This window comes from Oncorhynchus kisutch, linkage group LG10 (genome assembly GCF_002021735.2).
Source record: "Oncorhynchus kisutch isolate 150728-3 linkage group LG10, Okis_V2, whole genome shotgun sequence".
NCBI classification, from domain to species: domain Eukaryota; kingdom Metazoa; phylum Chordata; class Actinopteri; order Salmoniformes; family Salmonidae; genus Oncorhynchus; species Oncorhynchus kisutch.
This window is the reverse complement of record NC_034183.2, coordinates 59,939,866-59,967,684: the sequence shown is the minus strand read 5'-3', so window position 1 is coordinate 59,967,684 and position 27,819 is coordinate 59,939,866. Positions and strand designations below refer to the sequence as shown.

Here is a 27,819-nt window from a genome sequence, read left to right as displayed (position 1 = left end):
AATGGCTTAAAAGGACAACAGTACAATGTGAAATATTCAAAAGGATAGCATTCTTTGAAGCATTTAGTAAGTAGTTCATATACATATTGACAGGTTTCTAATACAGCATGTTTTCAATATCATACTTGTTTTCTTTCAATTCAACATTTTTTTTTTTACAAGTACAATAATAAAAAATGATAGACAACACCACGTACGACTCACTTGTTTAGTTTATGGCAACGCTTCTTTTGAATGCATTTAGCATCTCTTGATTCATATCTTAAGTGTCATTGAGAAATGAACCTATTAAAGTACTCAGGATATACTGACTCCTCGTTCCACAGTAAAGGTGGGGACTCCCAGTCCCAGTCATTCCAAAAACCCTCTAGATTCCAAAAGGTTTTGGTAATCCTCGTTAGAATTTTGTCAGCCAAATGTGACTTTCTTTTCACATAAAACCCCACCCATATACTGAACACGGTCCACCACAACGTCAACACTTGGTTTACCTGTCAAGTGACGTCTTCTCCCAATCAACATGGTCAAAGATGGCAGGCATGCATTAGTCAATATTGTGATCTCCTCCTGTCGGGGTTCAATTGTTCTCTCAGCACATTATGAATATTTAGTTTGAAAAATAAGATCATGTCCATTCGATTTTCATGACTACTATCTGTACCGTAAAAACCCCAAGGGTGAAAAATAAGAACACTTTTCAAAGGACCAAAAATGGACACTCAAATCCACATTTTCACACACATTCACTCTTATACATTCGCACTTTGAAAGGCAACAAATGTCCATTCTCCAAGGCAATAATGTCTTTGTGGCAACTCGGCCTTGACATTCCAAATGATGTCATTCTGGCACCTCCCTCTCCAGGAATGATAAAATATCCCATGTTTGATAAATGTTAACAAAAATATAAATGGCGATAAATCTATTTCAGTAAATACTGATGCAGATACAAAATAATAATGATAACTAAAATAATGATTATGAAGATTATGATAAAATACTACATGAAGTAGATCCATTGCCTCTCCTTTCCAACTATAATGTCAACTTTTCACCCCAACTCTCTCTTATAGTCCTCTGGGTGGGTTGTTCCCAATACTCTGATTCATAACATTTGGACAAAAAAACATGATAGATAAAATGACTAGAGGCATGATGGAAAGAAGAGTTTGAGAGTATTTCCAGAAATGCAAAGTTTGCCTAGAGAGGCTGTTTGTTTCTTTTAAGAGGAAGTTCCTTTCTGTTCCGTCACTCGCAATGTCTCGTTCTGTCCCACCTTGGTCTTCCTTTTTAGTCTTCCTCAGCTTTGCTTTGATCTGATTTTCCTTTTTAAAGTAAGGAGTTTTTCTTTTTCTTAAATGTTTTAAAGTTCATTCCTGTTCAGATATTTTACAATCCTCTTTTTTCTCCGTCATCATAGTCCACCCGTCAAAAGATGCACGTCCCATCCTGTTTAGGGCGGTTTGCTTCACTGACAATCCTCATCGTCCAAACATACCTAGGAAAGGATACAAAAAGCAAGTGTGTATTGACACCAGGGATTACACAACCCTGTGTGTGGTGGAAACAGTGGGCATCTCCAAATATATGATGAGCAGAATACTTTAAAAAAAACAAATAGAACAGGGTGCTCAGTCTCACACCAAACAAATAGAACAGGGTGCTCAGTCTCACACCAAACAAATAGAACAGGGTGCTCAGTCTCACACCAAACAAATAGAACAGGGTGCTCAGTCTCACACCAAACAAATAGAACAGGGTGCTCAGTCTCACACCAAACAAATAGAACAGGGTGCTCAGTCTCATACCAAACAAATAGAACAGGGTGCTCAGTCTCACACCAAACAAATAGAACAGGGTGCCCAGTCTCACACCAAACAAATAGAACAGGGTGCTCAGTCTCACACCAAACAAATAGAACAGGGTGCTCAGTCTCACACCAAACAAATAGAACAGGGTGCTCAGTCTCACACCAAACAAATAGAACAGGGTGCTCAGTCTCATACCAAACAAATAGAACAGGGTGCTCAGTCTCATACCAAACAAATAGAACAGGGTGCTCAGTCTCACACCAAACAAATAGAACAGGGTGCCCAGTCTCACACCAAACAAATAGAACAGGGTGCTCAGTCTCACACCAAACAAATAGAACAGGGTGCTCAGTCTCACACCAAACAAATAGAACAGGGTGCTCAGTCTCACACCAAACAAATAGAACAGGGTGCTCAGTCTCATACCAAACAAATAGAACAGGGTGCTCAGTCTCACACCAAACAAATAGAACAGGGTGCTCAGTCTCATACCAAACAAATAGAACAGGGTGCTCAGTCTCACACCAAACAAATAGAACAGGGTGCTCAGTCTCACACCAAACAAATAGAACAGGGTGCTCAGTCTCACACCAAACAAATAGAACAGGGTGCTCAGTCTCACACCAAACAAATAGAACAGGGTGCTCAGTCTCACACCAAACAAATAGAACAGGGTGCTCAGTCTCACACCAAACAAATAGAACAGGGTGCTCAGTCTCACACCAAACAAATAGAACAGGGTGCTCAGTCTCACACCAAACAAATAGAACAGGGTGCTCAGTCTCACACCAAACAAATAGAACAGGGTGCTCAGTCTCACACCAAACAAATAGAACAGGGTGCTCAGTCTCACACCAAACAAATAGAACAGGGTGCTCAGTCTCACACCAAACAAATAGAACAGGGTGCTCAGTCTCACACCAAACAAATAGAACAGGGTGCTCAGTCTCACACCAAACAAATAGAACAGGGTGCTCAGTCTCACACCAAACAAATAGAACAGGGTGCTCAGTCTCACACCAAACAAATAGAACAGGGTGCTCAGTCTCACACCAAACAAATAGAACAGGGTGCTCAGTCTCATACCAAACAAATAGAACAGGGTGCTCAGTCTCACACCAAACAAATAGAACAGGGTGCTCAGTCTCACACCAAACAAATAGAACAGGGTGCTCAGTCTCACACCAAACAAATAGAACAGGGTGCTCAGTCTCACACCAAACAAATAGAACAGGGTGCTCAGTCTCACACCAAACAAATAGAACAGGGTGCTCAGTCTCACACCAAACAAATAGAACAGGGTGCTCAGTCTCACACCAAACAAATAGAACAGGGTGCTCAGTCTCACACCAAACAAATAGAACAGGGTGCTCAGTCTCACACCAAACAAATAGAACAGGGTGCTCAGTCTCACACCAAACAAATAGAACAGGGTGCTCAGTCTCACACCAAACAAATAGAACAGGGTGCTCAGTCTCACACCAAACAAATAGAACAGGGTGCTCAGTCTCACACCAAACAAATAGAACAGGGTGCTCAGTCTCATACCAAACAAATAGAACAGGGTGCTCAGTCTCACACCAAACAAATAGAACAGGGTGCTCAGTCTCACACCAAACAAATAGAACCGGGTGCTCAGTCTCACACCAAACAAATAGAACAGGGTGTCAGTCTCACACCAAACAAATAGAACAGGGTGCTCAGTCTCATACCAAACAAATAGAACAGGGTGCTCAGTATCATACCAAACAAATAGAACAGGGTGCTCAGTCTCATACCAAACAAATAGAACAGGGTGCTCAGTCTCATACCAAACAAATAGAACAGGGTGCTCAGTCTCATACCAAACAAATAGAACAGGGTGCTCAGTCTCACACCAAACAAATAGAACAGGGTGCTCAGTCTCATACCAAACAAATAGAACAGGGTGCTCAGTCTCATACCAAACAAATAGAACAGGGTGCTCAGTCTCATACCAAACAAATAGAACAGGGTGCTCAGTCTCATACTAAACAAATATTGGTCTTTTCAAATCCTTTAGAGCGTTGTAACATTCATTTCGGTGCCCTCTCGCACGGTCGCACCATTGCCTTTTAAAAACGTACCGATCCTAAACTCCTGCGTCTCCTCCTCCTCAGTGTCTCTCTCAGCCTCTCTCAGACTGCTCAAGGTACACAGATTTAGCTGGCTGGCTGCTCTGGGGAAACTGCAGAATATAAGAGGTGGTGAGGGAGGTGCAAAGGAGAGAAGGTAATTCAAGTGGTAATTTGTTTCTTAACTATAGTGGCAGAATTGAGTTTCTTAACTATAGTGGCAGAATTTAGTTTCTTAACTATAGTGGCAGAATTGAGTTTCTTAATAACTATAGTGGCACATGAGATAAAGGACTTTAAAATATATTAACACAATGAAGAGTCACAAATATTTGGTTTCCCTAAGAATGATATAATAACCAACCTCTCCTTTTTTACCTTGTGCTTCGGACATCGTAGTGAAAAGTTATCTTCATTCAGAGAGCAGTCTGAGGAGAGGTGAAGGAAAAGTGATACAAATGACATAACCATCAACTCAGAAGATTATAACACTCAAAATAATTGGGTACTATTGTAGTTAACGTAGGCAGAGGGAGGTAAGGTTTAGGGCACAGCATATGAGTACTGAGATTTAACATTCGGTATTAAGGAAATGTTTTGCTGCTCTTACCTGCATCCATGGCACACGGGTAGTGATATCTCAGTGTGCAGCCTTTGCTGTAACAGCCGAGGGTTGAGCCAACCATTTCACAATATGAGCAGACCTGAAGACAGACAGACATAACATAGAGAATAACAGAAGACAGTGAAAAAAACTATTAAACATATAACTGTGGACATCTGAGAACTGCTTTAGGTATATTGAGCTGAAAAGAATATCTATATACAGTAACTAATATCATTACATTGTAAACTGTATAGACACCAACAACAAAAAGATTACTCACTGTGTCTCTGGCACCATCTAGTGCCTCCTGTAGGCCATACAGTCTTCCATTGACCAGGTAAACCCCACTGGTCCAGACCATGCATGCCTCATGCACCCACAGCTCCTCTGGGTCCATAGGCATCTGAGGAAGTTGGGCCAGCTGTGCCAAAGGCCCAAGGGAGTCTAAGGTTGGGGGAGGGGGCTGGAATGGCAATGAGGCTTTGCTGTTGGATGGCACCATTCTTGGGGAATTCTCACTGGATTTCTGTCTCCTTTTAAATCTCGGGTGCGACGTCAGCTTTCTGTGTTGTGGCCTTTGTTGAGTGTCTTCTGTCTGCTGTTGCTGGCATGGTTGGTTTTGCTGACTGTAAGTGGGCTCATTCTGAAGTTCGGGTTGTTTCCTTAGCTCAGTAACTGGCTTTAACTCTGGAGGCATGTCCCACTTAAGAACTGTTGTCTTGTTGGTGGTGGTTTTAGCAAGTTTGCTGGCCAGATAAAGCATCTCCCCTCCACCTGCTGGAGAGGCAGTGCCAACAGCAGTGGCAGGGGAAGTTGTACTTGTCTCTTGACTGAACATGCAATCACTATAAGTTGAGGACTTGATAATTGGCACATCTTGCAGTTCAGGGCCCTGGGTGGTCAACACATTTGAAATGGTGTCTAGATTTTGCACATTTCTACTCATCCCAGTAGTTACAAGACTCTGTCGAATCTGGGGTTGATTCTTGGGAAGCCTCGTAGCATATTCAGGAGGGTAGTAAGGTCCATAGAGATCCCCAAGGTTTTTGTAATTGGCCCATTTCTGGCACAGGCAGCAGAGAAGACGGCCAGAATGAATGGATTCAGTAATCACAGGGCCTGGTAGAAGGTACTCAGATGAAGGTAGAACCTTTCCTGCCTGGAGGGCAGAGTCTACATCCTCCAGTTCCCTCTTCTCTTTGACCCTCTCAATTTCTCCATCTCTCCTAGGCAGTTGAGACAAAAGAGCTGAGGTCAAAAGAGCTTCAATACCACTACTGCTTGCTTTCCCTCCAAGCGCTCCACGCTCTCCCTTCATCTTTTCCTCTTCACCATTCACAATTGTGCACACGGCTCCTATCTCAGCTACTTTCCTCTCTACATGTATGTATGGAGCAAAGGCACACTTGCTATTATCAGGAAAAACTCTGCTGTTTTCAAAATGTTCCCCTGCTCTTGTAGCCGCTTCCAGGTCATCTTTGGCCGCCGCTGCTGCTACTCCTCTTCTCCTCCTCCTCTGCCTGCCTCTTGATCCCACTACCTCACTCTCGTCTTTCACCCCCCCTTGTTTCTGGCAGACTGATATCACCTCCGGCTCTGGCTGAGTGTCCTCACTTTCAGCATCCACTTTTACTGCTTGGGTCAAGACTGGTGGAATCTCAGGAGGAGTCATTTTCTGATCAGTTGGAGGAGTGACTGATGGGGCAGAGGCTGTAGTGCTAGGGCTTGGGGCTACCTGTGGGCTAACAGTTGCAGGAGATTGAATGGGTGGGCCAGACAGAGCACTTGGGCTCACATTCTGGGCCTGGGTGGCTTGAGCACGTTTTTGCTTATTCACACTTCCAACAGGCCTTCCCTTCTTCTTGCCTGATGGGAAATAGCCTTTGGGTACAGAATTGTCTGATTGTTTGGAATCTTGTGGTGACCCTGTCATTGCCAAAGACGACCTTGGAGAAGTTTGATGTGGCTGTCTTAGTAAGTGCCCTTGAGCCTGACTGTGGTGTGGTGGGGTGGTTCCATAATAGTCACTGCTACTGTAATCATCAAATCCAATCCCAGTTTCTTCAAGTTTTTGTCTCAGAAGGTTAGCAGCAGATTGTTCACCTCTTCGAGTCTCAAGTTGCTGGTAAGTATTAGTGAAATGTTGAATATCAGACAAGGCAGATGAAGAAGGTGGGGGGGAGCCCTGTACTGGACAAGGTAGTGGTGGAGGTGGGGGTAAGGGCCCTAACAAGGTGAAGTCAGCAGGTATCTCTTTATCTCTATCACCAGTACTAGATGCTGCAGTCCCTAACCCAAAGTCAAAGTCTGGCTGCAAAGGTCTTGTAACAGTTCCTGTGGTGCCGCGTTTAAGAGCTTGTGATGTCTGGTGAGGATCACAGGGGTATGCGGTGGGAGGTAACGGTCCAGTCTCATCAACCCCTCTGTAGGGCATAATGTCACTTAATGAGAGACTTTCATCGAGATAAGGTAAACATTCCTCTTCGTCCTGTGTGTCAGTAAACTGTGACATTTCAGTGTGAGAAAATCCAGCAAAATCATTTGAGTCAACATCGGTATGGCCGCTGTTAGTAGATTTCTTCACATTTGGTGTAATTTTCTGAACAATAGCCTCCAGTTTCAAACCTCTCCCTTTTCTTGGAGGCAGACTCTTCTTACCCTGAACAGGTGAGGAGGATTGTGAATACGTGCTTTGTCCAGGTGTGGGACAAGGAGTGTTAGGCGAACCAAGTGTAGTTATATCTGAACTGGATGAGTCATCGTCATTTTGGAGGCTGGATTCAGAGTAGGTCAAAGGTGAGTGATATGAACTAGGGGCACTCCTTTGCTGTGATACATCCTGATGCTGCCTCTTGGCTGGGATAGGGGAAATGAAAGAACGAACTCTCCTCCTCAACATTAATGGATTTGTGTCCCCAGAACCCCCAGTTTTATTTGATCGATGGCTCTGTGGCATCACGGAATTGACATTGCCACCAATACTGGGACCAACTGTTTTCATGGAATTAGGTGTTGGATGGAGTGATTTAAAGATTTCTTCTGTAACCACTTGGGAGACAGGTGATTCAAGAATGTTGGAGACTGGTGGAGCTGTTGGAACCAATTGGGGGGCAACAGACCCAAGAGGAGCAGCAGGAGGTAGCTGTTGACTTCTCTGGTAAGGATCCCCCTCCAACATCCCCACACTCTCTCTACCAGAGTGTGTTGACTCCCACATTTTCATGTCATAGTAAGTGTTCTGATGAGGAACTTGCTGTTTAGCAAACGGTTGGCGATTGTGCAAAATGTCAGTTGGAGACTGCATCCTTTGTCTCTGCTCTGAATGACTGAGTTTATGTCTACCTGGAGAAGTACTGGACTGCATCAGATCCTTGGTGGGTCTATTAATGGTAGCTGCCCAATCAAGCCTGTCATCCAAGTCATGAGCATGGAGGTGAGTATACATTTGCAATTTGTTTGCGGATTGTGGGTTTTGTAAATGAACTTGGGGTGAGTGGTAGGGATTGTGAAAATGGGGGTTACGTGGCATCATATTGCCCTCTCTTGTATCACCAAACCTGGAACCAGGAAAGCCACTGGCATGCCCTGCAGATAAATCTACACCATGCGGGTATGACTGATGTCTTGATGGTGGAGACAGAGGGTTGGTGGTAGAGGGATAGTGAGAGGTTTGCTGCAGATGTTGAGAGGGCATGGTGGTGGTCAAATCAATCTTACCTCTTCTAAGAGGCTCTGCATTCATAACCACAGATGGGTGTAAAGCCTTTTTATGATGCTCAACATCAGTTTCCTTGGTTGTAAGACCACTATGATGGACAGCCTCTGCAGTCTCCTTTGATGCTACCTTCACTCCAACCTCTTTTTTATCTCCTAACTCCTTACTGTTCCCTAGATCATTTGTTGATGGCAGTTGGATCACAGAGGCACCAATTTGACTTTTTTCACGTTCCCCATCCCTTTCTGGTGTACAGCGGCGATTGGGACAAACATCACATATGACAGAGCGGCGTTCTTTAGATGGAGGTAAAAGGGAGGACGTCAACATTTGAGACTCAATTTGACCTATGGTTCCGACACTGCCCGCTAGCGGCTCTGTTTTCTGCAATAGGAGTTCCTGTACAGCTGATGATGAGCTGGGCAGACCTGAAGGGGGTTTCCTGTGAGGTAACGAGTAGTCGGCTAAATTGATGTGTTTTGGTGGAGGTCCAGACAAAAACTCTGTAGACTGTGGCATATGGGTCAGGTGACGCTGCGGTGTTGCCATTTTATTTTTCTCTGAAGAAGCACTGTGAGATCCCTTTGTATCTACTCCTTCAGACCTCAAGGAGGATTGAGGTGATTCTGGTACAAAATCAGATCCAGGCCCCTGGTGCTGATTTAGTTGAAGAGGCTTTCCAGGGCTGGTCATTCGGGAGGGGTGGGAAGTGACCTCTCCAACTCCAGTTTGGGTTCTCATACTTTCAGCCATGCCATAAGGATGCCTGGTTTGGTACTGTTGCCGAGTCATATTTTGAGCCTGGAGATGGGCAGTTAGTGCCTGTTCAGATCGCCCATAGCGCCGGTCTAAGTGATAACCCTGTAGAACCTCCTGCAAGAGGCTTGGAAATGGATGCTGGAGTTGAGAATGATCATCATGTCCTCTTGCTCCTGATCCTTCTCTTCTCCTCACTGATCCCTCAACTGTAGTACCCGCGACATCCTTGGTGTGTTCAGGGGCATAACTGGGCTTTGGCTGATGGAAGCCTTGATACCTTGAATTTGATCCTGTTACACTCCCTGGACTAGGTCTCCCTCGGTTCTTCAAACCCATGGCAGCACCATGTGGTGACTCTTGGTAACCATATTTTTGAGGACCTGAGGGGGGATGATTTTGAGGGACAGACCGCCCAAAGTTAGATTTCTGGGAAACTTCATGATGAGAGGAACATACACTCAAATCCATTCCTTCCTCCCCATTATGACGACTAGACTCTCTAAAGAAGCTGTCTGAATGTTTCTCCTCTATGCAGTTGTCTTGTGCACATGTAGCTTTTTCTGGATGATTTACCTCACAACGAGTTGACACAATAACACCCACTCCACCAGCATTTGGCTGTTCCTCAATATTTTGATCTTGATTGGAGTTGTCCAAATCTCGTGTCTTACATCGTTTTCCGTCCTTCTCATCCCCCTTTTTGTTACGGAAGGAAGATCGATCCAATTTATTTTCTTTGTCCTGCCCATCTTGTCGCATGTGTCCCTCTCGGGTCTGCTCTCTCGGGTCTGCACCATGGGTGCCTTTTTCAATCATCCCTCCACTTTCATCTTTAATTCCTTCATATTTAATTTCCCTTGTTTTCCTAAGCCCATTTTTAGTATTCACATCAGTGGCACCAGGCTCAGAAACACAGTTTACGTGGAACTGAGGAGCAGGAGAGGGAATGGGGCATGAGGGAGTAGAGGAAACAGGAGGGCGAGAATGTATGCTTGGACCAGGCTCAGCAGATTGAGGAGCAGAGGAGGGAGATGACAATGAAGGTGTCCGGGTTTCAGTTGTCTTTCTTTCAGAAACATCTGATGGATTCAGAGATTGTTTTGTAGAAGATTCCGTGAACATCCTCTTCCCTTGTGAACCCTGATCACTCTTTCCAGTATGGGATTGGTTTTTACTCGAACCCATTGATATCTGACTCTGAGATGGAGGAGGATAGTAGCCAGTTGGTTCCGATCCACTGCTTGTGCCACTCATCTGCCGCATTCTAGATTTTCTCCCCTCAGAAATCTGCTCATCTCGTTCCTCTTTGACCCTTGATGAAACTCTTTCGGACACCAGAAAGGAATCTTCATCACCTCCAGCCTCCGAGCCAGCACCTTCACCACCACCAATCCCACTGCTTGAGGCAGCACTGACACTTCGACTCCTTGGTTGAGTAGAGGGAATGGCTTGTAATGCCTGCAGCATTTGACTTTGTCCATCTTTCCCCCTTCTATGTGACATTAATGTGTCAGTGAGAAGCATATGTTGCACTGTATTGGGTAAATTCGCTACCTGTGATGTCAACGCATTTAGACTGTTCAAGCCAGGATCTTGCATGAGTTTGTCAAGAGGAGAAGATGAATAGACAGACGAGGATGACCCTTCTTCATGTGATCCTTTTCCTGTACCGGCAGCCATTCTGCTTCGGTTTGAGACTAAGTGACCACCTCTAGCGCTTGTATTCAGACCAGTAGCTTTGTTACTGCCACTGCTGCCACAACTACTGATGCTGCTGTTGGAGTTGGGTGTGGGACTCAACTGAGGCAAAGTCTGCAATAACCGACCACGGCAACTACGAGGATTTGGGGGAGGAGGATGTGATGGAACATGTGGGGGACATAAAGGGTTCCCATGACCTTCTGAGACACCCATCAACGGGGAAGGTGAGGAGCTACAACTGGGAGACTGCACTGCAGAGGCAGCTGGAGAGGGGTTAGATATAGGGCTGAAGTTTTGGTTAATCTGGCCCTGTTTGGGTTGAGAGTGCATTGGCGATTTGGAAATTTCTTGACACGGTTGTTGAGGCATTCCAGGATTGGTGGATTGGTGATGTTTAGAGTATACAGAACCTGGTGGAGGGGCATGATGCTGCATTTTGAGAGAGTTGTCGTAACCTACTCCTAAATTGTGCTGAGAATTGCGGTCCTGGAGGGTGGCTTGTTTGTGGAGTGGATGAGTTTGTGGGGAGTATGAGGGGTAACTTGAAGAGTGGTAACTCTGTGTAACATTCTCCAGTGATCCAACATTGTTTGTTGTAGCTGAACTTGAAATTGAGTTTGAATTAGAGTTCATATTAGGAGAGTTGTTGACTTTAGGTTCAAATCCACCACCACTACTGGCCCCATCATGATATCTCTGTGGTGGGGAGCTGTACATTCCTGATGACCCTGTGGATGCACTACCCTGTGGGGAGTAGTGTGAGAACTGTGGAGGCATTCTCTGTCCAGAGATGGGATAAGTCCTATGCTGCTGTCCATGTTGCAGAGCTTGATGGGCGGGGTAATTCTGTCCATGTTGGCGGTGCTGCATCTGAGGCCCTGATGCTGGCTGCATTGCAGGGTTCTGAGCCATTTTGTACTGATGGGAGGGGGAAAATGCTCCAGCACCACTGCTACTACCACCTGAGCCGGCCGTCGAACCATAGTCCAAAGGATAGGGAGACATCATCCCGGAGGAGCTAGTTCCAGCTTGTCGGTACTGCTGAGGTATATGTCCATCCATATTTGAGTACCCAAAACCTGCCCCATATGCCATACCTCCTCTTCTATGTCTGTCCTTTCCACCCATTGCAAAATAATAATCCATTGTTTCCTTTTGGTACGGGTTGCTACTACTGCCACTGTGAATATTACCGTGTGATGATTCCCCAGCTCTGTTTCTTGCATCATAAGCAAGCATATGGCCAGCCTGACTAGGGTGGTGGTGCCCTCGATGGAGTAGGTGTCGACTGTGACTTTGAGGGTTTGGAGGGGTTTGCTGTTGCATTCCAGTGTAGTCGTCGGTCATCCTTGGGGATATTTGGGGATCTGTTGATGGTGGTGGGTAAGAGGGGCCACCTCCACCCCTACTAGTAAATCCAGGAGGAAGAGCTGGAGGTGCTGGACTGTTGGGGAAATTCTGCATGTTTTGATGAATTTTTACAAATTGTTTGAGGGAATGTTTTTTGTTCCGTAATGGCAGTTACTGTGTCAGTTGACTTCGTAGGCTTGCAGTTAAAGGATGGTGGAGAGTCCAACAAAGTCCAGCAGAGTTGAAGCAAGTGACTTTATCACAAATGTTTTATCACACTTGTAGCAGCAATCGAAGATGAAGCAAATACTGAGGCTTGAGCAGAAAATGACCAGTAATTTTCAATTAGATGCAACTAAAGAACTTCTGAAATCTGCTGATAATGTAAAGTAACTCCATTATAGGTGTAATAGTTGGAGAGTTGAGTTCAAATTACAACTAAAGATCTGTTTTTCTGTACTAAATGTAGTAGCGATTTCAAAGTTAAAAGGATATGATACAGATGTTGCAGTTTGGCACTAAATGTGAATATATCAAGTGCAAGAGAGACAACAGCACTTGAAATAATAGGCAACAGCACTTTCCACTGTATAAGAGCACAGGCAAACAGAGTTAAGATAAAATTGCAGTGCGATTCAATGGTGTCCCATGTGCAAAAACTTTTCAAGAGTAACTGAGTCACTGCCTTTTAGACTGCTGGACTGCCATTGCAGAAATGATTCAGTTCTGGCAGGAGTAGCATATGTGAAACAATAATTCTTCCCTCGTGTAGGTTTGCATGTATTTGACTAGTACCTGTGTAGAAACATCCTTAGAAATTCTTGCCTGTACGTTCATCCAATAAATGTCTCAAACCAAAAGAGGGGAAAAAATCCACTGACATTTGTGTGTTCTTGTTGAGATTAATACTTGTTGAAATTCTCTTTTTTTTTGTCATTCCCTTAAATTTGTTGACGTATGTAGTTGGATTGTAGAAAGGTCTTTGGTCTCCAGTTTCCCCAACTTCAATTCTTCTTCACCAGGGTTTATCTTGGTGCTCTTCTATATCTCCAACACTGTTCTGTCTTACCTTATTTCCTTTTTCTTTCAATCATTATTCAAATTGACTGTCTCCCACACCAATGTCCAAAAGTAAGGTTTCCATTTAATCAGCTTCTTCTTGTTTTTCTTTTGCAGTTTCTCTCCAGTATTTCCATCCATGCGAGTCCATCTCTCTTCAGTTGTTTACAGGAGCTCTGTGGAAATCTGAAAGAACAGAAAAAGAAACAAAAATAACTGTGTGCCACATCGACCCCATAGCCTATACTGTACATAGGATATTACATCCACAGATTCTGTGTGGGTTTTTGCTGACAAAGTAAGTATAGTGTGTTTGTTGTTAACCATTGCATAACCCCTTACTCTTTCTCACAGTGTTCCTTAACATATACCACATGGTCTATTTTAGTATGGTACTAACTGTAGGTCTTACTGTACAAATAGTCACATACAGTGGGGCAAAAAAGTATTTAGTCAGCCACCAATTGTGCAAGTTCTCCCACTTAAAAAGATGAGAGGCCTGTAATTTTCATCATAGGTACCCTTCAACTATGACAGACAAAATGAGAAAAAAAAATCCAGAAAATCACATTGTAGGATTTTTAATTAATTAATTTGCAAATTATGGTGGAAAATAAGTATTTGGTCAATAACAAAAGTTTATCTCAATACTTTGTTATATACCCTTTGTTGGCAATGACAGAGGTCAAACGTTTTCTGTAAGTCTACACAAGGTTTTCACACACTGTTGCTGGTATTTTGGCCCATTCCTCCATGCAGATCTCCTCTAGAGCAGTGATGTTTTGGGGCTGTTGCTAGGCAACACGGACTTTCAACTCCCTCCAAAGATTTTCTATGGGGTTGAGATCTGGAGACTGGCTAGGCCACTCCAGGACCTTGAAATGCTTCTTACGAAGCCACTCCTTCGTTGCCCGGGCGGTGTGTTTGGGATCATTGTCATGCTGAAAGACCCAGCCACGTTTCATCTTCAATGCCCTTGCTGATGGAAGGAGGTTTTCGCTCAAAATCTCACGATACATGGCCCCATTCATTCTTTCCTCTACACGGATCAGTCGTCCTGGTCCCTTTGCAGAAAAACAGCCCCAAAGCATGATGTTTCCACCCCCATGCTTCACAGTAGGTATGATGTTCTTTGGATGCAACTCAGCATTCTTTGTCCTCCAAACACAACGAGTTGAGTTTTTACCAAAAAGTTATATTTTGGTTTCATCTGACCATATGACATTCTCCCAATCTTCTTCTGGATCATCCAAATGCTCTCTAGCAAACTTCAGACGGGCCTGGACATGTACTGGCTTAAGCAGGGGGACACGTCTGGCACTGCAGGATTTGAGTCCCTGACGGCGTAGTGTGTTACTGATGGTAGGTTTTGTTACTTTGGTCCCAGCTCTCTGCAGGTCATTCACTAGGTCCCCCCAGTGTGGTTCTGGGATTTTTGCTCACCGTTCTTGTGATCATTTTGACCCCATGGGGTGAGATCTTGCGTGGAGCCCCAGATCGAGGGAGATTATCAGTGGTCTTGTATGTCTTCCATTTCCTAATAATTGCTCCCACAGTTGATTTCTTCAAACCAAGCTGCTTACCTATTGCAGATTCAGTCTTCCCAGCCTGGTGCAGGTCTACAATTTAGTTTCTGGTGTCCTTTGACAGCTCTTTGGTCTTGGCCATAGTGGAGTTTGGAGTGTGATTGTTTGAGGTTGTGGACAGGTGTCTTTTATACTGATAACAAGTTCAAACAGGTGCCATTAACACAGGTAACGAGTGGAGGACAGAGGAGCCTCTAAAAGAAGAAGTTACAGGTCTGTGAGAGCCAGAAATCTTGCTTGTTTGTAGGTGACCAAATACTTATTTTCCACCATAATTTGCAAATAAATTTATTAAAAATCCTACAATGTGATTTTCTGGATTTTTTTTCTCATTTTGTCTGTCATAGTTGAAGTGTACCTATGATGACAATTACAGGCCTCTCTCATCTTTTTAAGTGGGAGAACTTGCACAATTGGTGGCTGACTAAATACTTTTTTGCCCCACTGTATAATCTGCAATACAATGAATCAGGAGTCAACGTGTCCAACTTTATAACATCATACTGTAATTACACTATAGGCCCACATGCCGATGTAACTACCATGTAAATAAATACACAGGTATTAGGGGACTTGTTGTAAAGTGGTATCAAACTAAAATGTGCAAAACCACAACTATATGATTTTGAGGGGCAACATTTGTCCAGACGTCAACGGCGACAATATAGCGTATTTGTATTGTGTGTGTCAACTGCCACTGCTGCGTTTGTTCAATTCCCGATAACACATTTAACTCAAACATCCATCCAAAACAAAAGGCACTAGAGTAGAGGGTAAATCCATAGGAGTTCAATCACTTTTTGACTGCATCCCTTTTGATTTAAACAAAACTTTCCAGACATGTTTGCCCATGGAATAAGTGGTCATAAAGTGACTTTTTGGACCTGAAGGCCAAAACATTCAGGAGACAGAGGTGATCAAATTGGACCATTTTGCATACCCCACCACACCAAGAGACATTAGGTTAGGGACGATACCAGCTTGTTAGTACCTCAGCAAGGGAAAAAAACACAAAGTGGATTTAACTTCTTTAGGAAAACAGCCCTAATGTTGGAAACAAACATCCTTATGTTGTCATCCAGAGTCACATGTATTTATTTGCCAAGCTATAGCACACAATATTTGACATACAAAAGGTTTTTAAAGGAGAGAAGAGTTTTGCAATATACTGGTATCGTCCCGGCCCTATGAGACATCCATGTCTTTATCACTGGAAATGATAAAAGGTTGAGTTTGATATCATTTTAAAAGCTTACAAACAGGTTTGTCTAACTATTTGATAATTTCTTGGAGAAAGAAAAACTAAATAAATTATTATTTGTTGATGCTTAGACCCCACTTTACATCATCTGAAGTTTGTGTGTTGTGCCCGCCAATGGTTGAGACACAACATGCTATTGAATACAGAGTGGGTGTCATTTAAAGCATAGAAATGTAATTCATAAAATGACTTATCCCTTCAGACCACTGCAATTTAACTGGTACACCATTGAAATTAAATTTGTACTTCTAATTACTACCACAAAGATGGCCGCTAGTCCACCCACCATCAAATGTCAACTTAACTGGTAATGTATATTCTTTTATCTATATTTCTATGCTTTTAATAGGTTTCCTATGGAGGATTGACAGTGTTATTTAAACCAATTTATATTCCCATTCAAGTCAACATTCTCTAATGTGTGGACCTCCAACCATGTTTGTGGTACCATTTGAAAGTCAAAATGTCATTTTTTTTTAATACATTTATCAGACAAAACATGACACCCACCCTGTATTCAAGAGCATGTTGCGTCTCAACAGATGGTGGGCACAACACCAAAACCTCAGATGATAATTAGATAAATCAATCAATTATTTAAAAAACAGTTTGACAACCCTGTTTGTAAGCTTTTAAATATCAATCTCAAACCGTTTATCGTTTCCAGTGAAAGGTCAACTTTGACCACATTTAATTACATTTTATTTAACCTTTATTTACCTTTGACCACATTTATCTCTTGAATGTTTTGGCATTCAGGTCTAAAATGTCACTTTCTGAGCACTTCTACAATGGGCAAATATGTATGAAAGGTTTTGTTCAAATCAAAAGGGGTGCTGTCAAAAAGTGATTGAATTCAAATGTATTTACCCAGAGGCCTAGCAGCATGAAGTCAAAACAATGGCACAATAATGTCAAGATCACAATGAATCCATGTAGGCCTACATGGATTGTACATGATTACAAATAATCGTATAAAGCTGTGGTAAGCCAGCCATGTGGTTTCTTATCACCCCACTAAATGAATAAAACAGGTAGGTATAGCTCAACGTAAATGTATTTAACAACTTTCTCAGGCATTCAATCAACAGGGACTCTAATTATGCGGTGACGCCACTTTGATGGGGTCATCATTCATGAGGACCCCATGTGACACGTCTATTGTCTGTTTTAAATACACTGTAAAGTGCTTAATTGACCAATTGCTTGCAGCCAACTTCTGCAGTCTTTTGTAAAAGTGTCATTTGTATAGCCAAGGCCTTGAACCTTAGTCACTGTTCTAGCCAGCTACCACCCGGTACCCTACCCTGCAACTTAGACTGCTGCCCAATGTACAGTCATTGAACACTGGTCACTTTAATAATGTTAACATACTGTTTTACCCACTTTATATGTACAGAAAGGATTCACTCCCTTTGACTTGTTCCACATGTTGTTGTGTTACAGACTGAATTTCAAATGGATTCAATTGAGATTGTGTGTCATTGGCCTACACACAACACCCCATAATGTCAAAGTGGAATTATGTTTTTAGAGATTTTTTTACAAATTAATTAAAAATGAAAAGCTGTAATGTCTTGAGTCAATAACTATGCAACCCCTTCGTTATGGCAAGCCTAATTAAGTTCTGCAGTAAACGTTTGCTTAACAAGTCACATTATGAGTTGCATGGACGCACTATGTGCAATAATAGTGTTTGACATATAGTTTTTTATGCCTACCTCATCTCTGTACCCCACACATACATTATCTGTACGGTCCCTCAGTCTAGCAGCAAATTTCAAATACAGATTTAACCACAAAGACTGGGAGGTTTTCCAATGCCTCGCAAAGAATACAAATATTGCAAAACATGCATCCTACTTGCAGTAAGGCACTAAAGTAAAACCTCAAAAAAAAGTGTCAAAGAAATGAACTTCCTGAATAAAACATGTTATGTTTGGAGCAAATCTAAAAACAACACATCACTCTTCATATTTCCAAGCATGGTGGTTAGCTGCATCATGTTGTGGGTATGCTTGTCATTGGCAAGGACTAGGGAGTTTGAGGGTATAAGAATAAACGGAATAGAGATACGCACAGGTAAAATCCTAGAAGAAAACCTGGTTCAGTCTGCTTTCCAACAGACACTGGGAGACAAATTCACCTTTCAGCAGGACAATAACCTAAAACACAAGGCCAAATATACACTGGAGTTGCTTACCAAGACAACATTGAATGTTTCTGAGTGGCCAAGTCGCAGTTTTGACTTAAATCGTCTTGAAAATCTATGGCAAGACTTGTAAATTGCTGTCTAGCAATGATCAACAACCAACTTGACAGAGCTTGAATAATTTTTTAAAGAACAATGTGCAAATATTGTACAATCCAGGTGTGCAAAGCTCTTAGAGACATACGTAGAAAGAGTCACAGCTGTAATCGCTGCCAAAGGTGGTTCTAACATGTATTGATTCAGGGGTGTGAATACTTATGTAATGGAAATAATGTATTTAATTTTCAAAACATTTGAAACATTTCTAAAAACATGTTTTCACTTTGTCATCATAGGTTAGTGTGTGTAGATGGCTGTAACAACTAAATGTGGAATAAGTAACAACTAAATGTGAACTAAATGTGAAATAAATCAAGGGGTATGAATACTTTCTGAAGGATCTGTACATACTGTATTCTAGTCATGGCTCATCCTATATAACTACTGCTGTACACACCTTTTCTATTCATATACTGTCTTTACACACCATTATATATAAACAGTTGAAGTCGGAAGTTTACAAACACTTAGGTTGGAGTCATTAAAACTAGTTTCTCAACCACTCCACAAATGTCTTGTTAACAAACTATAGTTTTGGTAAGTCAGTTAGGACATCTACTTTGTGCATGACAAGTAATATTTCCAACAATTGTTTACAGACAGATTATTTCACTTATAATTCACTGTATCACAACTCCAGTGAGTCAGAAGTTAACACACACTAAGTTGACTGTGCCTTTAAACTGCTTGGAAAAATACAGAAAATTAGGTCATGGCTTTAGAAGCTCCTGATAGGCTATTGACATCATTTGAGTCAATTGGAGGTGTACCTGTGGATGCATTTCAAGGCCAACCTTCAAACTCAGTGCCTCTTTGCTTGACATCATGGGAAAATCAAAAGAAAATCAGCCAAGACCTCAGGAAAAGAAAATGTAGACCTTCACAGGTCTGATTCATCCATGGGAGCCTTTTCCAAATGCCTGAAGGTACCACGTTCATCTGTACAAACAATAGTACGGAAGTATAGGGACCACGCGGCCATCATACAACTCAGGAAGGAGACGCATTCTGTCTCCTAGAGATGAACGCACTTTGGTGCGAAAAGTGCAAATCAATCCCAGAACAACAGCAAAAGACCATGTGAAGATGCTGGTGGAAACAGGTACAAAAGTATCTATATTGACAGTAAAACAAGTCCTAATATTGACATAACCTGAAAGGCCGCTCAGCATGGAAGAAGCCACTGCTCCAAAACCGCCATCAAAAAGCCAGACTACGGTTTGCAACTGCACAAGGGGACAAAGATCGTACTTTTTGGAGAAATGTCCTCTGGTCTGATGAAACAAAAATAGAACTGTTTGGCTATAATGACCATCGTTATGTTTGGAGGAAAAAGGGGGATGCTTGCAAGCCGAAGAACACCATCCCAACCTTGAAGCAAGGGGGTGGCACCATCATGTTGTGGGGGTGCTTTGCTGCAGGAGGGACTGGTGCACTTCACAAAATAGATGACATCACGAGGCAGGAAAATTATGTGGATACATTGAAGCAACATCTCAATACATCAGTTCAATTCAGTTCAAGTTTGGTCGCAAATGGGTATTCCAAATGGACAATGACCCCAAGCATACTTCCAAAGTTGTGGCAAAATGGCTTAAGGACAATAAAGTCAAGGTATTGGAGTGGCCATCACAAAGCACTGACCTCAATCCTATAGAAAATGTGTGGGCAGAAATGAAAAAGCGCATGCGAGCAAGGAGGCCTACAAACCTGACTCAGTTACACCAGCTCTGTCAGGAGGAATGGGCCAAAATTCTGACAACTTATTGTGGGAAGCTTGTGGAAGGCTATCTGAAATGTTTGACCCAAGTTAAACAATTTAAAGGCAATGTCACCAAATACTAATTGAGTTTATGTAAACTTCTGACCCACTGGGAGTGTGATGAAAGACATTAAAGCTGAAATAAATCACCACTATTATTCTGACATTTCACATTCTTTAAATAAAGTGCTGATCCTAACTGACCTAAGACCGGGATTTTTTACTCTGATTAAATGTCAGGAATTGTGAAAAACTGAGTTCAAATGTATTTGGCTAAGGTGTATGTAAAGTTCCAACTTCAACTGTGTAATGTAATATATATATATATATACAGTGCTGTGAAAAAGTATTTGCCTCCTTCCTGATTTCTTATTGTTTTGCACATTTATCACACTTAAATGTTTCAGATCATCAAAACAAATTTTAATATTACACAAAGATAACCCAAGTAAACACAAAATGCAGTTTTTAAGTGATAATTTTATTTATTAAGGGAAAAAGCTATCCGAACCTTCTTGTGACAAAGTAATTGCCCCCCCTTGTTAATTAAATTAAAAATAAATTAAAACATGTTTTACCTTTATTTAACTAGGCAAGTCAGTTAATAAGAACAAATTCTTATTTTCAATGACGGCCTAGGAACAGTGGGTTAACTGCCTGTTCAGGGGCAGAACGACAGATTTGTACCTTGTCAGCTGGGGGATTTGAACTTGCAACCTTTTTTGTTACTAGTCCAACGCTCTAACCACTAGGCTACCCTGCCGCCCCAATCATGAATTAACTGTGGTTAATCACATTTTTTGGAAAGCTGAGTTCAATTTCACTAGCCACACCCAGGCCTGATTACTGCCAGACCTGTTGAATCAAGAAATCACTTAAATAGAACCTGTCTGACAAAGTGAAGTAGGCCAAAAGATCATGCCGCGATCCGAAGAAATTCAGGAACAGATGTGAAACAAAGTAATTGACATCTATCAGTCTGGAAAGGGTTACAAAGCCATTTCTAAAGCTTTGGGACGCCAGCGAACCACGGTGAGAGCCATTATCCACAAATGGAGAACATTTGGAACACTGGTGAACCTTCCCAGGAGTGGCCAGCCTACCAAAATTACTCCAAGAGCGCAGCGACAACTCATCCAAGAGGTCACAAAAGAACCCACAACCACATCTAAAGAACTGCAGGCCTCACTTGCCTCAATTAAGGTCAGTGTTCATGACTCAACCATAAGAAAGAGACTGGGCAAAAATGTCATCCATGGCAGAGTTCCAAGGTGAAAACCACTGCTTGACCAAAAAGAACAAAGGCTTGTCTCACTTTTGGAAAAAAACATCTTGATGATCCCCAAGACTTTTGGGAAAATATTCTGTGGACTGACGAGACAGAAGTTGAACTTTTTGGAAGGTGTGCGTCCCGTTACATCTGGCGTAAAAGTAACACAGCATTTCAGAAAAAGAACATCATACCAACAGTCAAATATGGTGGTGGTAGTATGATGGTCTGGGGCTGCTTTGCTGCTTCAGGACCTGGGCGACTTACTGTGATTGATGGCACCATAAATTCTGCTCTCTACCCAAAAAAATCCTGAAGGAGAATGTCCGGCCATCCAGTTCGTGACCTCAAGCTGAAGCGCACTTGGGTTCTGAAGCAGGACAATGATCCAAAACACACCAGTGAGTCTACCTCTGAATGGCTTAATTTTTTATTATTTTTTAAGTGAAGGTTTGAGTGGCCTAGTCAAAGTCGGGCCTTGAATCCGATTGAGATGCTGTGGCGTGACCTTAAAGGTGGTTCATGCTCAAACCCTCCAATGTAGCTTTTTTCCCTTAATAAATAAAATCATCACTTAACTGCATTTTGTGTTTACTTGCAAATGTGCAAAAAAATACATCAGGAAGGGGGCAAATACTTTTTCACAGCACTGTATATGCTGGAAACGGCAGATTTTTAATGGAATATCTACATAGGCATACAGAGGCCCATTATGAGAAACCATCACTCCTGTGTTCCAGGGGCACGTTGTGTTAGCTAATCAAAGTTTATCATTTTAAAAGGTTAATTGATCATTAGAAAACCCTTTGCAATTATGTTCCCACAGCTGAAAACTGTGGTCCTGATTAAAGAAGCAATAAAACTGGCCTTCTTTAGACTAGTTGAGCATCTGGAGCATCAGCATTTGTGGGATCGATTACAGGCTCAAAATGGCCAGAAACAAAGACCATTCTTTTGGAACTCGTCTGTCTATTCTTGGCGAGAAATTGCCAAGAATGCGAGAAATTGCCCTTCACAGAACAGCAAAAACTGGCTCTAACCAGAATAGAAAGAGGAGTGGGAGGCCCCAGTGCACAACTGAGCAAGAGGACAAGTACATTAGTGTCTAGTTTGAGAAACAGACGCCTCACAAGTCCTCAACTGGCAGCTTCATTAAATAGTACCCGCAAAACACAAATCTCAATAGTGAAGAGGCGACTCCGGGATGCTGGCCTTCTAGGCAGAGTTGTAAAGAAAAAGCCATATTTCAGACTGGCCAATAAAAAGAAAAGATTAAGATGGGCAAAATAGCACAGACACTGGACAAAGGAACTCTGGTTAGAAGACCCCCCCCCTTTGTTCAGGGACACATTATTCAATTTCTGTAAGTCACATGTCTGTTGAACTTATTCAGCTTATGTCTCAGTTGTTGAATCTTGTTATGTTCATACAAATAGTTAATTTTGCTGAAAATAAACGCAGTTGACAGTGAGAGGACGTTTCTTTTTTTAGGTATAGTACAAGTCAAAGGTTTGGACATACCTACTGATTAAAGGGTTTTCCTTTATTTTTTCTATTTTCTACATTGTAGAATAACATTGAAGACATCAAAACTATGAAATAACAGATATGGAATCATGTAGTAACCAGAAAAGTGTTAAGTCCAAATATTTTTTATGAGATTCTTTAAAGTAGCCACCCTTTGCCTTGATGACAGCCTTGCACACACCTGGTATTCTCTCAACCAGCTACATGAGGTAGTCACCTGGAAGGCATTTCAATTAACAGGTGTGCCTTGCTAAAAGTACAATTATGGAATTTCTTTCCTTCTTAATGCGTTTGAGCCAATCAATTGTGTTGTGACAAGGTAGAGGTGATATACAGAAGACAGCCCTATTTGGTAAAAGTCCATATTATGGCAAGAACAGCTCAAATAAGCAAAGAGAAATGACAATCCATCATTACTTTAAGACATGAAGGTCAGTCAATACGTAACATTTCAATAACTTTTAAAGTTTCTTCAAGTGCAGTCGCAAAAACAATCAAGCGCTATGATGAAACTGGTTCTCATGAGGACCGGAAGGAAGACCCAGAGTTACCTCTGCTGCAGAGGACAAATTCATTTGAGTTACCAGCCTCAGAAATTGCAGCCCAAATAAATGCTTCACAGAGTTCAAGTAACCATCCCATCTAGCTTGTGCTTAGTGGAACTATCATTTGTTTTCCAACAGGACAATGACCCAACACACCTCCAGACTGTGTAAGGGCTATTTGACCAAGAAGGAGAGTGATGGAGTGCCGCATCAGATGACCTGGCCTCCACAATCACTCGACCTCAACCCAATTGAGATGGTTTGGGATAAGTTGGACCCCAGAGTGAAGGAAAAGCAGCCAACAAGTGCTCATATGCGCATATGTGGGAACTCCTACAACACAGTTGGGAAAGCATTCCAGGTGAAGCTGGTTAAGAGATTGCCAAGAGTATGCAAAGCTGTCATCAAGGCAAAGGTTGGCTACTTTGAAGAATCTAAAATATATTTTGATTTGTTGAACACTTTTTTGGTTACTACATGATTTCATGTGTTATTTCATAGTTTTGATGTCCTCACTATTATTCTACAATGTAGAAAATAGTAAAAAAATTAAGAAAAACCCTTGAATGAGTAGGTGTCCAAACTTTTGACTGGTACTGTATATGTATTTATATTCCATTCTCTGACATTGGTCCTTCTGATATTTCTGAATTTCTTTATTTGTGTTTTTCTGGATTTTGTGTGCATTTTTATTGATCTTTTTTTTACTGCTATATATTAAAACACGGCTGGATTTCTCTGCACCTGCAAATCTGTTAATGTGACCAATAATATTTTATTTGAATGATAATTGGCAGGTTTCAATCGTGACAGTTAAATGATATCGTTACACATTTAGTCAGTTTCGTTTTCCATGTTAATTTACTACTACATCCAGTAGCCTAATAGGTTTGGGGTTGAATACTTTTGGACCAATATTACTCCGTTTTACGGACTGTAATTACAATGTTGATGGCGGGGACGTGATAATAAATAAATGATGGTGTAAAATGTTGTCATTAATTGAATGCTAGCTACAACATGACAGTTTATGAAGAAACAACAGCCATTTCGATTAGTGACAAATTACGCTTTTATTGACATCACAGTGCTGTCACACCAGGTGTTAAACGTAACCACTGGCCTCACGCACTGTAAACAAGTTGTCTGTAGAGTTATAGGCCAGGACAGAAGTAGGTTGATGAACCACGTCCTCTACTAAACCAATGCCATCCATGGCACATAGCTAGATATTATGATGAAGCTAGCAAAAACTGTGGATAGTGAATAACATTGAATAGGACGCTAAATGTTTAATATCAGCTAGCCATTTGAGCACACACTGCATTTTATTTCGTTAGCTACGTTCGTTGCAGACCAAACTATGCGCGAGCAGCTACTAGAATCTAGATAGTAGTTTCATGTTGACGTTAGTTGTAGCTAATATTAGCTAGCTAGCACGTTTAACGTTAGCTTCATGCATCACAATTAGTGGGTGCTGCTGGACTAGCTAGGCTATAGAACCCCATTTGCGTCATTGCAAATTGTGTTTGAGTTATTTTGCTGCAATTTAGCTACGTTAGCTATCCTGATAAAATAGATTTGTGCACAACGAACACAATTAGCTAGCTAACTAGCAATGCTATCTACCTGGTCTGTCCAATAATCATAATAGGACGAGGAGGCAAGCAGCTTACAAAAAGAGGGTGATTAGGTGCAGATGTTAGATATACAGCAGTGGTAGGTGGGTAAGCATATATAACGCTGAATAAAGTGGATGCTGCTGAAGACACTATTCCCCCCAACATGTAATTTCCCCTTACTAAACGCAGAGAAAAACAAAACAGAGACACTCTTTCAACGCATACGTTACCTGGGAACGCTTAAGGCCCCTCGAAGAGTAAAAGGTTGTTTTGTGACACTCCCGCTGCCCTGGCAGGAAACCCCGGTCTTGAGTCGACTGCTCCGCCGCTTTTCCCTCACCCTCTGTCGTCTTGACAACCCCGACCAGCGGCGGTGAGTCGGGGGCCCCGTCACAATCAAATCCCGGGCCTTTCCTCCAATTTTCCCTTTCTTTTGTCCTCACCTCCACAAATTATGAGAGCACAATCGGGGTGCCTGTAGGTCCCGTAACCAGTGAGGTCCATAAACCCCCTCCCCTCTTGTTCCCTCTCCTTTCCCTCTTTCACACACTGTTTAGGTGAAGCCACCTAGCTCGAGCTCAAATTAAACGCATTGCCAGTGTCACCGCACTAACTGTACAACTAATAACTATAAATCTCAAGTGCCTATTTCCATGATACGTACATCGTATAAAAGCATGCATCAATCCGTAGACCTATTCGTTTTCCTGTTACAGTTTTTTTTGCTACTGAAAGACCGCCTTGAAAATGCATACACTCATATTCCTGCACCCCCTCCCTCCTCTCTTCTCATCTCTTCACATCACATCCCTCCATATCCCCTGCTTTCCCAATATTTTCTACTTAATGATTTTTTATATAAATATATATATACACTGAGTGCAAATGATGACTGTTTTGAATCACTGCATTTTGTTAGCTTTGCTCTGGGGTTGAGTCTTTCAATCAGTCTCTTTGTTCATCCAAGTGCATGATTACTGAATTCACTACAAAGGAACCCATAAAGAGACGTGACAGTGGTTGAACGGTGTTAAGAAAATGGGTTTAATAAAGATACAGACAGCATACTGGTTGATGTGGTCTTTAAAATCTCTGATGTTTAGGGATAACGCCTGACATTCAGTAGCTGCAGCCTACCTTAGCTACAGCACACTGACACCCAACACATAACATAGAGCCCTTCTCAACTGACTCCTGACTTGTGAAATGTCTCATTAAATTACCCTACTGCAAGGAATACCATGCACTCAAATTAAAGCAATGAAAGCCTAAGCTATCGAATAGCCTACCTGATTAGATTTACCACATTGTGATTAGGAAACCATGTTATCATGTACAATGACAGAGGTTCTAAACAATATCGTTTCCCTATTTAATTTGTGTTGTCGCTGAGTGCTTATCTCCTCTCAAGCACAGGCAGTGAATGCAGTGCAGACCCACTCACTCTCTCCTAGTCATAATGGCTTGGCCTATGGCCCCCATCCACACTGCTGCACTTTTAATGTACTGCAGTGTACACACACTCATTCACCGATCTGTTATTTTCTGTCTCTATTTCTAAACAACACCGTTCAATTATTTTGTTTCCATGCAGATACCCGTCTATTTCTATCATGGTTACCATAGCAACTGCATCACAGAACCCTAACTATGGAAAATGTGTCTATGCCGGTTACACATGCACACACTTACCAGTAAATGTAGGCCTATACATACCTACATACACAGTATGAACACGCATACACTCACAAATACAGTAGCAGTAGTCCTGACATGCATAGAAGCAGCGTAGGACTCAAACATGCTCTATGCTTAGTCACACTGAGAGAATTTAGAGGTGAAAAGAGCGGCATCAACAGGGACCGATATCCATCCAATATACATACAGGAAACATAGGCACTGATATAAGTGAATGTAAGATAATGTATCACAGGCAATGTTATTGTTGTGTCCCTGTTCGACTGTGCTGTCTTTGTCCATTCTCTGTAACATTGTTGACTCTAAAACAAATGATTATCAACTCCTTTGCTGGTATATATATATACAGTGTATATATACTGTATATTTATTTATTTTATATAGCACTTTTCCTTATAAAGATAATCTCAAAGACGCTTTAGGGGGGCTCACTGCACATCAATTATTGGGATAGTCCACCTTGGAGTGAGAGATCCACTCAAAACTACAGGCCTCTGTATGATGTCCAAGCTTGTGCCATCTCCAGTTAAATAAATAAAAGGAAGGCTAAACATTGTCATAAGTCCGGCAAGTCAGTTAGTTTTGTCAAGATAACCCAAAGGGTTATAGCTATCTGGCCTTTGGGTTAACTTGACAAAACAAACTGAATTGCCGGTCTTATGACAATGTTGAATTGATAAGTTAACAAAATAAAAAGTTGACAAAAAACACATAAAATCAGTAAAATATTTACGAATTTACAGGACTTCTCTGCCTAGGCCATGGAAAAAATATAAATATATTGTTGTCAATAAAGTATTCCATTATCTATAAAGAAATATATTATTTTTATAGGGACGTTATACCAGGCGAGGTCATAAAATAATTAGAATTTAAATTTAGAGTCTACAGTTTGAATGCATGTTTTAATGATCTACCTCTTCAGTGAATTAACCCTCACCTGATATGTCATATACCTTAGGGAGCACAAAGCTGACAATGTTGCTTGGAGAAGGAACTCAATATCCACCTTAAAGGGGCAATCTGCAATTGAAACAATAACAACATTAAATCCCCAACATTTTATCTGTAAAAAGCTGAGGGATGGGGCTGGAGAAATCGAACCACTCTCAAATTCATAGACAGAGCTATGGATGCAAGG

At 41.8% G+C, this 27,819-nt stretch overlaps 1 protein-coding gene across 3 annotated transcripts; it reads right to left on the bottom strand.

The window, feature by feature from the left end:
* Positions 1-30: 30 nt before the first annotated feature.
* LOC109898624 (transcription factor 20-like) lies at positions 31-25,708 on the bottom strand. 3 transcript variants are annotated; one of them, XM_020493665.2, is made up of 6 exons: positions 25,210-25,708; positions 4,792-13,281; positions 4,515-4,608; positions 4,269-4,332; positions 3,917-4,017; positions 31-1,498 (listed from the first exon to the last, which is right to left on the bottom strand). In XM_020493665.2, exons 2-6 carry the CDS (start codon positions 12,148-12,150, stop codon positions 1,482-1,484), a joined length of 7,635 nt encoding a protein of 2,544 aa, XP_020349254.2. In that variant the 5' UTR covers positions 12,151-13,281; positions 25,210-25,708; the 3' UTR covers positions 31-1,481. The 3 variants fall into 3 exon arrangements, with proteins under 3 accessions (XP_020349254.2, XP_020349255.2, XP_031690210.1); XM_020493666.2 differs by having other exon boundaries at positions 4,283-4,332; XM_031834350.1 differs by lacking the exon at positions 3,917-4,017 and having other exon boundaries at positions 4,283-4,332.
* Positions 25,709-27,819: the final 2,111 nt, after the last annotated feature.

Bases quoted from the DNA above. Each gene is read 5' to 3' on its own strand.
- LOC109898624 (XM_020493665.2), bottom strand. From the start codon at position 12,150: ATGCAGAATTTCCCCAACAGTCCAGCACCTCCAGCTCTTCCTCCTGGA. The intron at 4,609-4,791 runs GTGAGTAATCTT...GTCTGTCTTCAG, and splicing joins TAGATGGTGCCAGAGACACA to GTCTGCTCATATTGTGAAAT. The intron at 4,333-4,514 runs GTAAGAGCAGCA...ACCTCTCCTCAG, and splicing joins CCCGTGTGCCATGGATGCAG to ACTGCTCTCTGAATGAAGAT.